Source organism: Rana temporaria, chromosome 9 (assembly GCF_905171775.1).
Source record: "Rana temporaria chromosome 9, aRanTem1.1, whole genome shotgun sequence".
NCBI classification, from domain to species: domain Eukaryota; kingdom Metazoa; phylum Chordata; class Amphibia; order Anura; family Ranidae; genus Rana; species Rana temporaria.
The window spans coordinates 178010040-178024931 of NC_053497.1; the positions used below are offsets into that span (position 1 = coordinate 178010040).

General features: G+C 48.5%; 1 protein-coding gene across 2 annotated transcripts in view; it reads left to right on the forward strand.

The window, feature by feature from the left end:
• CHM (CHM Rab escort protein) overlaps positions 1-14892 on the forward strand; it is a 126505-nt gene that overhangs the window by 23422 nt on the left and 88191 nt on the right. Inside the window, exons 3-4 of one of the 2 annotated variants that reach the window (XM_040325042.1) lie at positions 417-489; positions 607-731. In XM_040325042.1, coding sequence (XP_040180976.1) covers positions 417-489; positions 607-731 — 198 coding nt within the window. The remainder of the gene's footprint in view (positions 1-416; positions 490-606; positions 732-14892) is intronic. The other variant, XM_040325043.1, reaches the window with a different exon arrangement.

Consider the following 14892-nt stretch of genomic DNA (forward strand, 5'->3'; position numbering starts at 1 on the left):
AAAGGGCGAATTATCGACCTTTTTTTTTAAAAAAAAATGGGCCCCAAAGACAAGAACAAAAGATGAGCGGCGCCGTTTTTTTATTCGACGTCTGCACTTTTATCAAACGCGTTTTCTCCTTCGGTAGCGCCCCGTATATTCTATGTTCTATGATGATATTTGAATATATGTACTTTGGTCAAGGAATACACCTATAGCGTAATCCGGGCCAAGATACATAACCGTTAATCTCCGGCGCGGAGTGATGTATTGTAAGCGAATTCTTTGTCTCTCTCTCTCTTTTTAATATTTCTCTTTGGATACAAATCATGGCCATACTTAACTCTCTCCGACAGTTGGGAATTAATTGCAAAGGAGTTTTTTTTTTCTTTTTTCTTTTATAGATCCTTTTAACTTTTTTTTCTTTTACCTTGCAGAAGGAATTATTACGGTGGGAACTGGGCCAGTTTCACATTTTCGGGTTTACAGTCCTGGATTGATGAGCACAAGGTAAGTGTCACATTATCATCACTGGAAACTTGTTATAGATTGTTAGCTTAAAGGACTCAAAGATCTTGTCTGAATTGCTTAGATTGCCGGTTTACTAAATCTTTTTCCGCTGATCAGCAGAGGGATGTCGCCAGTGAAGAGCCCGACGCCGGCAAGGAACATGTTCTGGAAAATGAAGGAATCGTTCCTCTAAACCGAAGGGGCGGGACTGTCCGAAATGTTGAAGTTTTCTCGTATTCCAAGTAAGTCGTGTTCAACCGTTCCGTGTTTCGTGGCTAGATTTGTTCAGAGCGCTAAAAATCTTTAAAGGGGTTGTAAAGGTTCATGTTTTTTCACCTTCATGCATTATATGCATTCTAATGCAATTCTATGCATTAACCACTTAAAGGGGTGGTTCTCCCTTAAAACACATGTCTAACAATACATTTGGAAGACTGCTCTATTTGTGGGAAAAAAAGGACGCCAATTTTGTTTGGGAGCCATGTCGCATGACCGTGCAATTGTCAGTTAAAGCGACGCAGTGCCGAATCGCAAAACCTGGCCTGGGCATTTAGCTGCCTAAAGGTCCGGGGCTTAAAGGGGTGGTTTCCCCTAAAACAAATCTCTAACAATACATTCGGAAGACTGCTTACACTGCGGGTAGGCTGTTTTTTTTTTTTTTCGTACATACCTCGATATCGCCGTTTCATCCCCCGACTTCCGGGTATGAGTCTTCTGGCGGTGGGCGTTCCTAGTTGATTGACGTTCCTCCGACCGACGCATACTTGACGTCACGACTTTCCGAAAGAAGCCGAACGTCGCTGCGCAGGCGCCGTATAGAGCCGACTCTATACGGCCCTTGCGCAATGACGTTCAGCTTCTGTCGGAAAGTCGTGACGCGCAGTATGCGCCGGTCGGAGGAACGTCAATCAACTAGGTCCAGCAAGACTCATACCCGGAACCCGAGGGATGACACGGCGATATCGAGGTATGTACGAAAAAAAACAAAACAAAAGCCAGCCTACCCGCAGTGTAAGCAGTCTTCCGAATGTATTGTTAGAAATTTGTTTTAGGGGGAACCACCCCTTTAAGCCCTGTACCTTTAGGCAGCTAAATGCCCAGGCAAGGTTTTGCGATTCGGCACTGCGTCGCTTTAACTGACAATTGCGCGGTCATGCGACATGGCTCCCAAACAAAATTGGCGTCCTTTTTTCCCCACGAATAGAGCTTTCTTTTGGTGGTATTTGATCACTTCTGCGGTTTTTATTTTTTGCGCTATAAACAAAAATAGAGCGTAAATTTTGAAAAAAATGCAATATTTTTAACTTTTTGCTATAATAAATATCCCCCAAAAACATATATAAAAATTATTTTTTTTCCTCAGTTTAGGCCGATACGTATTCTTCTACCTGTTTTTGGTAAAAAAAAATCACAATAAGCGTTTATCGGTTGGTTTGCGCAAAATTTATAGCGTTTACAAAATAGAGGATAGTTTTATTGCATTTTTATAATTTTTTTTTTATTTTTTTTTTTTTACTACTGATGGCGATCAGCGATTTTTTTTTTCATGACAGCGACATTATGGCGGAAACTTTTGCACAATTTTGACACCTTTTTGGGACCATTGTCATTTTCACAGCAAAAAATGCATTTTAAATTGCATTCTTTATTGTGGAAATGACAGTTGCAGTTTGGGAGTTAACCACAGGGGGCGCTGAAGGGGTTATGTTTCACCTAGTGTGTGTTTACAACTGTAGGGGTGTGTGGCTGTAGGAGTGACGTCATCGATTGTGTCTCCCTATAAAGGGGATGACACGATCGATGCAGCCGCCACAGTGAAGCAAGGGGAAGCCGTTTTTACACGCGGCTCTCCCCGTTCTTCAGTTCCGGGGACCGATCGCGGGACCCCAGCGGCGATCGGATCTGCGGGTCTCGCGTTTCCGGAGCTTCGGATCGCGACCCACGGTTGGGTAGATGTAAAGGACGCACCGGTACGTCCATCTGCCCAGCCGTGCCATTCTGCTGACGTATATCGGCGTGCGGCGGTCGTTAAGTGGTTAATACTTGGTACAAAATCCTTTTGTTGGTAGTGAGAGGTACCGTATATACTCGAATATAAGCCGAGGCACCTAATTTTACCACAAACTGGGAAAACATATTGACTCGAGTATAAGCCTAGGGTGAGAATGCAGCAGCTACTGTAAGCGGAGAAGAGGGCCAACAATGCCCATTTGCAGCTTCACTGTGCCCATTTGCAACCTCATTGTGCCCATTGTATCCTGACTGTGCCCATTGCAGCCTTACTGTGCCCATTCTCACTGTGCAGCCTTCCCAGCAGACACTGTGTTCAGTGTTCCGCCAATCACGGACCTTCTTTCATCCTCGGACAAGAGGACGTCCATGATAGGCGAATCACTGAACACAGTGTCTGCTGGTAAAGTCAGAGGATGAGAGGACCTCTGTGATAGGCTTTGTCAGGACCTGGGCTTGACCTTGGGACCGCCTCTGTGTCTGGCATTGACTCTTCCCACTGAGCTATCTGAGATGCTGGACAGTTCCCTGCCTGATGTGCTGGATAAACCTATCTGATCCATTAGTGTCACGACCCTGGCGGTAGAGCCTGATGTGCGGAGGACGGCCTCCCTTACAAATCTGACTCCGAGCCCCTGATAGAGCAGACAGGAGGCTCAAGAGTGCAAAGTCGCACGAGTGCCTGGCAGGATCGCTGGTGTGTCGCTGGGCTGGAGTCGCTGAAGGGATCGCAGGAGAACACTGGTGCAGGAGAGGCCCAGGAGCAGCTGTCGGCAGTAGTAGGCAAGCCGGGTCATACACTATCGGGCACGTCAGGAACCAAAGCGGAGGCAGGAGCAAGGTCAAGGTGCAGGCCGGGTCGGTATTGGGCTGGCAGCGAGGTAGCAGGAGCGGCAGGCAGGGGGAAGGGTCAAACAAGCCGGGTCGGGTGCAGGCAGAGAGCAGGAGCGTCAGAGACAAGCCGGGTCGGGTAAACGGAACAGGAATCAGGATAATTCCTTCCGTGCCAGTGCCTTGCTGTTGTCCTTCCTGCTGCAATCTGTACCTACAACCACCCGTGTTTGACCCTCGGCCTGTTCTTGGACTACTCTGCTGCTTGATCCCAACCTGCAGCCCCTTGTGATTGGTCCCTTGGCTTGTTTACTGACCACGCTGCTGTTTCATCCTTGTCTGTTTATCCGCTACTGTACCCCGGCTTGCTCACACCCAGCTTGCAGCTAAATCCATCTCCACCATCAGGAGCTCTGGGGAAAACCAGCTAGTACTTAGACTCCGCACCTCAGGGGAGCCTGTGTCACCTGCCAGAAGTGACTGCATGTATGCCTGTCCTGCCACTGCTATTGCAATTGGTCTTCAAGCCCGACGCCTGATCGTGACAGGCGTTAGCAGAACACAGTGTCAAATGCCTATCGCGGACCAGGCGGAAGCCGCGACTTTTGAAAAATGTACGCCCGCGACACGACAGGTACACTGCAATGATGTTGTGCATAAGCAACCGCTTCAAAGGAAGTGACCATGATGCTCAGAACTCTCATGCAAAGACGGATGGAAGCAGTCATCTGTCTAATGATTTGGCTGTGCCCTTCAATGAACCTCGGAGAAAAGGATTTTATGGTGAGTACAAAAATCCAATTTCTTTTTTGTACCTCACGGGACACAGAGTGGCATAGTAATAACTATGTGGGTTATATGCCTACCTTCAGGTGCTGGACACTGGCACACCCAAGACAGGAAGTCCCCTCCCCTATATAACCCCTCCCATACTGGGAGTACCTCAGTTTTTTTTTTCTCCAGTGTCTAAGGTGTTGGCCACGGTTATGAGAAGCTACGCTGAAGGTTCCTTTTGTGGGCCAAGCAAGTTATTCCGGATCTGTACAAAGTGCCATTGAGACCAAAGTGGACGGTACCCGGACCTTCGGTGAAGAACAAGGTTTTGCCTGTAATGCCTCTCCTAGGAGGGCTTTGTCATAGACCTTGGAATGCAGAAGTGTTCCTCCTTGAAATCTGTTACACAGTGGGGGGTCTTCTGCCCTGTCTTAAGGCTCCAGACGGCTCTCAAGTAAGTCTTTCAGTGTGGCTCTGCTGCATAGCTGGTCATTCATTGTGGTGGTTTGGAGTGTCCCAGTAACTGGAGAGCAAATCCCACCGCTGCCAACCAATGTAACGAGACCCTTGCTCGCTCGCTTCCGCTCTCCCGACACGCCCCTGCTACTATTGAGTCAGCTTGCAGATCGCAACGTCTGATGGTTCGGTCATCCAAGGCTCCGGGATCCGAACTACAGCTATGTGCCGTTCGGAATCCATTAGAACAAACACCAGGCAGGCTGTATGTAGGTTCAAACAGGAAGACCTTTATTGGAAGCACACAACACACTTTTATACAGAATTTGGAACATCCCGCCCCCAACAACCGCTTTCCTATTGGTCAATTGTAAAGTACATGTAGTTCTCCTTCAGGTCCTCCTAGCTATGCAAATGAGGACTTGAGAATGGTTTCAGCAGGGATTGGTCCGATAGCTTGAATAGAGGGACTGCTTTGTGTAATGAGACCGAAGCCCCAGGGGGCAACCAATGTACACAATAGCCAGACACAGAACAATGGAGCCGTCTGGAGCCTTAAGACAGGGAAGAAGACCCCCCTACTGTGTAACAGATTTCAAGGAGGAACACTTCTGCATTCCAAGGTCCATGACGGGCTGGATCCTGGGTTCCAGTACGTTGGTCATCCCAAATACCAAGAGTTTCTGGCAGGATGCGGTACAGGTTCAGGGGAGTGGAAATCCTAGCTGGAACCCGGTCCCTGAAGGTCTACTGACTTAGCCCACCGTGATGGGTGAAGATTGGGCTGTCTGTTTTTTGACAGTCCTGCGGCGGGGAAGGTAAGTGAAGGTCCCTGTGGAACTTGGTCCTACATGGAAACCCTTCCAAGGAGCTTTTCTCTTTTCCTGTTGTGTCCGAAAAACAAGAAGTGAAGAAAAAAACTCCCCAGTAAAACTTTGATAAAAACACCTGACCGCCTTTAACCTTTTACCTTCTTCGTCCCAAATGGAAAAACAAAAAGTTTAGTTTGTAGATGCCCTTTCAGTACATCGTTTTGGCCGTGACATCTTTGGGAGTCCGGCCAGCATATTGAAATACCGCCCTCATCCCACCATAACATTTTGTCCCTCCACTCTCTCTCACATTGAGTTCATCACTGACACTTTCTATAACGCTCTGCATCTGTTTTTTACAACGACGGCCACCGCCGCAAAGTGAAAATTTCCCGACTACCAAGTCTCGGTATTTATTGGCACATTCAAATGGCGGCCCCCGAGGTAACAGGTGTTGTTTATACTCGGTAATATTCTCCTCCGCCGTCGCGGCCAGCCAGTCCTTGAGGAAATTTACTCGTAAATATTATGACCCTTCCGCATAAACTAGGCGGCGCAAGCACTGCCGGGGAACGCGCTTGGCACTTCTCAAACAAATGCCGGTTTTGTTGTTTTATGTAAACCATCAATCTCTTACATTGTGTAATGTGTCATGTTAGCAACCGCCGGATATAAAAGTAGTGCAGCGGGCGTCTGGCGAGGGCAGCACCATGACAGAAATAAGAATATTGTGTATAAAAGTCGTATATCACCCAATGAGCAGGGCGGTCTATGGCTTGTACAGATCTTCAACCCTCTGGATCAAAGAGAACCTGTCTAGACTGGAAGCCGAACTCCGCTCGGGAGTATTAAAGTGGAGGTCCGCCTAAATCCGCCTGAAAAAAATATTAAAAGCCAGAAGCTACAAATACTGCAGCTGCTGATTTTTAAAAAATGGACACTTACCTGTCCAGGGTGCCCGCGATGTCGGCAGCCGAAGCCTAGCAATCGCTCGGTTCTCGGCTGCCCTCGCCACCATCCTCGGTGAGGGAATCAGGAAATGAAGCGTTGCGGCTTCACTTCCCGGTTCCCTACTGCGCATGTGCGAGTCGCGCTGCGCGTCCTAACTGGTCCCCGTTATCTTCTGGGACCTGTGTGTTTCCCAGAAGACAGCGGGGGGAGGGCGTGACTCGAGAGTCTATGCCCGGAAGTGGGTGCAAATACCTATACCTATAATATTATACAGGTATCTGCACCTCCTCCGCCCTGAAAGGTGCCAAATGTTACACCGGGGGGGTTCCGAAAAGCGGAGGTTCCATTTTTGTGTGGACCTCCATTTTTAAAACACCTTTTGCATCGGTCTTCTCCTACCTTGCATCAACATGGAGTCTGTTTTTAATTAGGAATTGTTCTTTAGCTGTTGTCCCATTTACGTGGCTCAATATCCTGCATATCCTGTTAGTAAGACCAGCGGCAGCTATCCTCTTTTCTTGAATGGGATCGCTGGTTGTGTAACTACCTTTTCTGTAGTATATTCTGAACAGCTGGGACAAGAACACTGTTTGGGGAGGGGGGGGGATCCTGGACCATTTCCCCAACCCCCCAAAGACTTGGCGAGCATTTAACCATTTTATTCCACCACTAGATGTCCTCCTAGTGACAGCCAGCATGCTTCAACCAGGGGAGGGCTGGCAGGGGGGACAGGGTGGAAATCTCCCCCCGGGCTGGTGACACTATGCACAGCCACCGGCCGCCACTACCAAATGCTGTTTTTGCAGAGCAGGAATATGCCTGCTGGAGCTCTGGTAACACAGGTCACGGCCGCTGCTCACCTCCCACTGTGCAGCCGTGCCTGTGTCAGCTCCGAGGAAGATGGCTGCAGAGCTGAGCTATGTCTCGTCTCACACATAGCTCGGCCTCAGCGCACACCAGCGCTGACATCCCCTTCTCTCTCTGCACAGACACGAGGAGAGATAGAGCTCATCTGCTCCTCCTCCTTCTGAGTCTGCCCTGCCCACACTCCCCAGGCATGTGTGGGCACTGGACAGGAAGTTTAAACCCAAAAAAGCATCAGACAGCCTGCCTGTGCCTCAGCCTCCATCCTGGTAAGCTCACCATCTCTAGTCTCTCCTGCCTCCCAGTGTATAAAAAGGGGTGCCCTGTGGACTTTGAAAAAAGGGGAGGGGGGCAGGCTTTGGTGAGCAGAGACCCTCTTTACACAATAGTCCACAGCATGCACCCTTAAATCAAGTTTCGCAGAACACCCCTTACATCAGATCTGATGTATATGGGGTCTGTGCAGACTCTGATGTAAGGGGGGCCTCTGTGCAGACTCTGATGTAAGGGGGGCCTCTGTGCGGACTCTTGCGATCTTGAAAAATCTTAGACTGTTTTCCTCGATCCATCACTTTTCCACGCTCTATGGGCCACTTGACTGGACTTGCCCCGCAGGCCTAAGGCTGCCAGCCCTCCCCTGGCTTCAACCCACTTCCTCCTCTAAACCCAGGCTGCCACAATGATAAAAATTTCATTTGGGTACAGCGTTGCATGACCGTGCAATTGTCATTGAAAGTGCGAGAGCGCTGAAATTTGGTCTGGGAAGGAAGGGGGCGAAAGTGGCCAGTATTGATGTGGTTAAAAAAGATGCAAAACGTTCAATAAAATGCAATCTGCCTGCTATTTATAATTCCGTCTGTCTGGTGCACATCACCAGTTGTTACACACGAAAAGTGATTGTGCGTCCGGGCGGAAAGGCGCGTTCAGCACAAAGTCGTGCAGCCAGCGCTCTATCAAACCCAAATCGTCATTAACCCGACAGCATTAGCCTAAATTAAAAGCCTGATCTGCATTTTACTGGCTTTTTCGTCCAGCCCGTTGGGTACAGCGTCGGCATGCTGGGCAAGGAGGGCCTGTTCGGAAGTTGGCAGGCTCCTTTTTGACGCAGCCCATCCAGTGCAGGTTCCATCACCCAGCCGGAGCTTCTTGTGTCCTCAGTTTTGTTGTTGTTTGCAGGTTGTCGGTTGACTGAGCAGAATACAGCACAGAATAGGCCCCGAGCGATGCCTCCAATGACACCACCGTGTCCGTCCGCACATCAATAAACAATGGTTGACTTCTAGTTCAGGGATCAAATGACGGCTGAATAATACTTGTCAAAGTCGACCTGTCATGGCAGAACTGATTACAGACCAACAACGCTTGCTACATTTGTTTCTTTAAAGGGAAGCTGTGGTGTGATTTTTCAGTGAGCTGTTCTTCTGAGTTATTACTGGAATGTTTTGCTGTCCAAATATATTTTTTAAATAAATAGACATGGTATGACTAGTCTGGACCAAATCCACAGAGACGTGGTTTGACCAGTCTGGACCCTATCCATAGAGACGTGGTTTGACCAGTCTGGACCCTATCCATAGAGACGTGGTTTGACCAGTCTGGACCCTATCCATAGAGACGTGGTTTGACCAGTCTGGACCCTATCCATAGAGACGTGGTTTGACCAGTCTGGACCCTATCCATAGAGACGTGGTTTGACCAGTCTGGACCCTACCATAGAGACGTGGTTTGACCAGTCTGGACCCTACCATAGAGACGTGGTTTGACCAGTCTGGACCAGATCCATAGAGACGTGGTTTGACCAGTCTGGACCAGATCCATAGAGACATGGTTTGACCAGTCTGGGCCAGATCCATAGAGACACGTGGTTTGACCAATCTGGACCAGATCCATAGAGACTCGTTGTTTGACCAATCTGAACCATATCCATAGAGACGTGGTTTGACCAGTCTGGACCAAATCCATAGAGACACGTGGTTTGACCAGTCTGGACCAGATCCATAGAGACGTGGTTTGACCAGTCTGGACCATATCCATAGAGACGTGGTTTGACCAGTCTGGACCATATCCATAGAGACGTGGTTTGACCAGTCTGGACCAGATCCATAGAGACGTGGTTTTGACCAGTCTGGACCAGATCCATAGAGACGTGTTTTGACCAGTCTGGACCAGATCCATAGAGACGTGTATTGACCAGTCTGGACCAGATCCATAGAGACATGGTTTGACCAGTCTGGACCAGATTTATAGAGACGTGGTTTGACCAGTCTGGACCAGATCTATAGAGACGTGGTTTGACCAGTCTGGACCCGATCCATAGAGACGTGGTTTGACCAGTCTGGACCCGATCCATAGAGACGTGGTTTGACCAGTCTGGACCCGATCCATAGAGACGTGGTTTGACCAGTCTGGACCCGATCCATAGAGACGTGGTTTGACCAGTCTGGACCCGATCCATAGAGACGTGGTTTGACCAGTCTGGACCCGATCCATAGAGAAGTGGTTTGACCAGTCTGGACCCGATCCATAGAGAAGTGGTTTGACCAGTCTGGACCCGATCCATTGAGACGTGGTTTGACCAGTCTGGACCCGATCCATAGAGACGTGGTTTGACCAGTCTGGACCCGATCCATAGAGACGTGGTTTGACCAGTCTGGACCATATCCATAGAGACGTGGTTTGACCAGTCTGGACCATATCCATAGAGACGTGGTTTGACCAGTCTGGACCATATCCATAGAGACGTGGTTTGACCAGTCTGGACCAGATCCATAGAGACGTGGTTTGACCAGTCTGGACCAGATCCATAGAGACGTGGTTTGACCAGTCTGGACCAGATCCATAGAGATGTGGTTTGACCAGTCTGGACCAGATCCATAGAGACGTGGTTTGACCAGTCTGGACCAGATCCATAGAGACGTGGTTTGACCAGTCTGGACCCGATCCATAGAGACGTGGTTTGACCAGTCTGGACCAGATCCATAGAGACGTGGTTTGACCAGTCTGGACCAGATCCATAGAGACGTGGTTTGACCAGTCTGGACCAGATCCATAGAGACGTGGTTTGACCAGTCTGGACCAGATCCATAGAGACGTGGTTTGACCAGTCTGGACCAGATCCATAGAGACGTGGTTTGACCAGTCTGGACCAGATCCATAGAGACGTGGTTTGACCAGTCTGGACCAGATCCATAGAGACGTGGTTTGACCAGTCTGGACCAGATCCATAGAGACGTGGTTTGACCAGTCTGGACCAGATCCATAGAGACGTGGTTTGACCAGTCTGGACCAGATCCATAGAGACGTGGTTTGACCAGTCTGGACCAGATCCATAGAGACGTGGTTTGACCAGTCTGGACCAGATCCATAGAGACGTGGTATGACCAGTCTGGACTAGCTCTATAAAGATTGGATCTGGTCCAGACTGGTCAAACCATTAGAGACACGGTGTGACCAGTCTGGACCAGATCCATAGAGACACGGTTTCACCAGTCTGGACCAGATCCATAGAGACACGGTTTCACCAGTCTGGACCAGATCCATAGAGACGTGGTTTTGACCAGTCTGGACCATATCCATAGAGACGTGGTTTTGACCAGTCTGGACCAGATCCATAGAGACGTGTTTTGACCAGTCTGGACCAGATCCATAGAGACGTGGTTTGACCAGTCTGGACCAGATCCATAGAGACGTGGTTTGACCAGTCTGGACCAGATCCATAGAGACGTGGTTTGACCAGTCTGGACCAGATCCATAGAGACGTGGTTTGACCAGTCTGGACCAGATCCATAGAGACATGGTATGACCAGTCTGGACTAGCTCTATAAAGATATGGTTTGACCAGTCTGGACCAGATCCATAGAGACACGGTGTGACCAGTCTGGACCAGATCCATAGAGACACGGTTTCACCAGTCTGGACCAGATCCATAGAGACACGGTTTCACCAGTCTGGACCAGATCCATAGAGACACGGTTTCACCAGTCTGGACCAGATCCAAAGAGACGTGGTTTCACCAGTCTGGACCAGATCCATAGAGACATGGTTTCACCAGTCTGGACCAGATCCATAGAGACACGGTGTGACCAGTCTGGACCAGATCCATAGAGACACGGTTTCACCAGTCTGGACCAGATCCATAGAGACACGGTTTTACCAGTCTGGACCAGATCCATAGAGACACGGTTTCACCAGTCTGGACCAGATCCATAGAGACGTGGTTTCACCAGTCTGGACCAGATCCATAGAGACGTGGTTTCACCAGTCTGGACCAGATCCATAGAGACATGGTTTCACCAGTCTGGACCAGATCCATAGAGACATGGTTTCACCAGTCTGGACCAGATCCATAGAGACATGGTTTCACCAGTCTGGACCAGATCCATAGAGACATGGTTTCACCAGTCTGGACCAGATCCATAGAGACATGGTTTCACCAGTCTGGACCAGATCCCAGGTCCATGACAGTCTGGCATCAAAGTAAGTGGGTTGAATGATGCTGACCACCAGATGGAGTACTCTTCATTTAGAGGAAGGCTTTTTTGAGGATTTGTCAGACTTTGAGAGCTAGGCCGTGTTGGTGGACCACAGTCCAAGCTTTGGGGGTTCTCAGAGTGTTCTGTTGAGTCGAGGAATGATAAACCTAATGAAGGGCAAGACTCTGCAGTGTGTTCTCTAGGTCTCTTCTCCTGAAGAAGATGGGTGCTTTTGCCACCAGTAGCATCTTTTGATGATATTGACAAGAGATGGTCCAAATAGGCTGTCCCTTGAAGGTCATGTGGATGTTTTTGTTTTGTTTTAAGGTTCTTTGCAGTAAAAGCAAGGAAGCATAAAAACCTCTGTGGCGTATATTAAGGTTGGGTAGCCCTTGTTTCAGCTCCCAATGCACCTCTTATGTCCAAGTCACCCTGTGCCAACGGCGAGTCGGCTCTATACGGCGCCTGCGCACCGACGCTCGGCTTCCTTCGGCAACTCGTGATGCTCCTTATGCGACGGGGGGTAGTTTTTGTCATCACGTCAATCACTTACCTGCTGCATAGGAACGGCCAGTCCCGCGAAAGCCACTACCCGAAAGCCGGGGGGGGGGGGTGGGAATAGCTATACGACGGTATGTACAGCAAAATAAAAAACGCATACTGTCAATGTTGCAAGTGAACACAATGTAATGTTAACAAAAATGTTTTAGTGTGAACCTCCGCTTTAATAGCCATAGCAACACAACAGACTGAACGCTTTTTACACAAGGGTTGTGTATTCAGCCAATGTGCCGTAAAGGCGAAGGACGGGTACGTGACAGCCTGGGCTCAGAGGAAGTGGGTTGAGTGACGCTGGCCATCTGGCGGAGGACATCTTATCACAGGAAAAATAGTACTGCAGGGGGCAATCTCTGGATTGAAGGTGCATATTGCAAGAATTTTTTTTTTTTCATTTAGTCTCTTATTTGGCTATTCTTCATTTTTTTTATCTTATTTTAGGTTGGAATTTGCTTTAAATTTTTTTTTTATAAATGAAATTAAAAACTCTAACGATCATTCATTATGTTTAATTTATATACCGTTATCATTGTGATTATTTCATCCAATGTGGTAATTAGAAGGGAGAAGAATATTAGCAGACTGTTTAATTAAATGCAGTTTATTTTATTGTATCTAAATTATATAGAATATTTTATCTGGCGAGGAAAACGCACTGTGAGAAGCTGTGATAATGGAACCGTTATGAAGACGCTTATTGTTTCATAAGTGGAGAAGAATGATGTAAAAGAAAAAGGCGCCTGCTCATAGAACGGCGGAACTCGTCACGCTCGTAGAATTTCAGCGTGCCGTTTTTTTCCTGGTTATAAAGCTGCTCGGAGCCTTTCTCTCCCGGTTTTCACCCAAACTTTTAAAACTCCTAAAAATGAATCCCACAAAATCTATTTGGTTTTTCACCCATTGAGGAACACTGGAACTACCAGCATGTCCTTTGTGTCCCAAGGAGGATGGGCCCGGCAGTGCAGCCCGTCGGTGGAGGAGGGAGGCCAAACTTCAAAGAGGCTGCGCCGTCTCCGGAAGTGGGGGAACGGTACCTGTCATAAACGGGTACCCATCTCCCTCCTCTTCCCTGAAAAGTGCCAAATGTGGCATTCGAAGGGGGGGGGCGCAGATAAGCGGAAGTTCCACTTTTTTGAGTGGGACCCTACTTTAAGGAAATTACTTGCTTTTCTAAAATGTAATGTTAAAAGCAAACAAAACTAAATGTTTAACCACATGCCGACCGCCCACCGTCGTTTTACGGCGGCAAGTCGGCTCCCCTGCGCGAGAGCACGTAATATAACGTCGGCTCTCGCGCAGGCCACTAGGGGCGCGTGCCCCCCACTCGCCCCGACCCCCGCGCGCGTGCCCCCCACTCGCCCCGACCCCCGCGCGCGTGATCGCCGCCGGGCACCCGCGATCGCTCGTTACAGAGCCCGGTCCTGTCAGGGGGCGAAATGCTGATCTTCTGTTCATGTATGAACAGCGGGTCAATGTATGAACAGCAATCTGTCATTTCCCCTAGTGAGTCCCACCCCCCCTTCAGTTAGAACACACCAAGGGAACATACTTAACCCCTTCCCCGCCCCCTAGTGTTAACCCCTTCACTGCCAGTGGCATTTTTATAGTAATCCAATGCATTTTATAGCACTGATCGCTATAAAAATGCCAATGGTCCCAAAAATGTGTCAAAAGTGTCCGCCATAATGTCGCAGTACTGAAAGAAAATCGCTGATCACCGCCATTACTAGTAAAAAAAAATATTAATAAAAATGCCATAAAATTACCCCCTATTTTGTAAACGCTATAACTTTTGCGCAAACCAATCAATAAACTCTTATTGCGATTTTTTTTTTTTTTACAAAAAATATATAGAAGAATACGTATCGTCCTAAACTGAGGAAAAAAATAGTTTTTTTATATTTTTTTGGGGGATATTTATTATAGCAAAAAGGAAAAAAATATAATTTTTTTTCAAAATTGTCGCTCTATTTTTGTTTATAGCGCAAAAACTAAAAACCGCAGAGGTGATCAAATACCACCAAAAGAAAGCTCTATTTGTGGGGAAAAAAGGACGCCAATTTTGTTTGGGAGCCATGTCGCACGACCGCGCAATTGTTAGTTAAAGCGTTGCAGTGCCGAATCGCAAAAAGGGTTCTGGTCTTTGGGCAGCAATATGGTCCGGGGGTTAAGTGGTAAAACCGAACGCCGTCATATGACGTCCAAAAAGGGGATCTCCTATCCCGGGTGGACGTCATATGACGTCCTGTACTTTGTGCGGGGATATCTGAATGATGCCTGCACCTAGAGGCACGATTCATATATCATTTTCTTCCGGCGGCGATCCTGCGCACCCTAAGAACGATCATAGCAGTGGTTCCACCGCTTGATCGTTCTTATGAGGGGACATCCCCCCCCCTCCCGCCGCCATCCGGTGCTTCTCTGGGCTCTCCCGTGCCATCGGGGGCCCGTCCGCCGGATGTGAAGCATAGAGATGACTGGTGACCAGATGGTCACCAGTCATCTCTATGACCGTCGGAGGCTCGGGCGCCATGTGATGACGTCACGCCCCGGGTACCCGTAAGTAAAAAAAAACTCTCCAGCCTGGAGGAGAGATGTGAGGTCTTATTGACCCCGCCTCTCTCCTTAAAGAGGACCTGTTACACACTATTCCTATTACAGGGGATGTTTACATT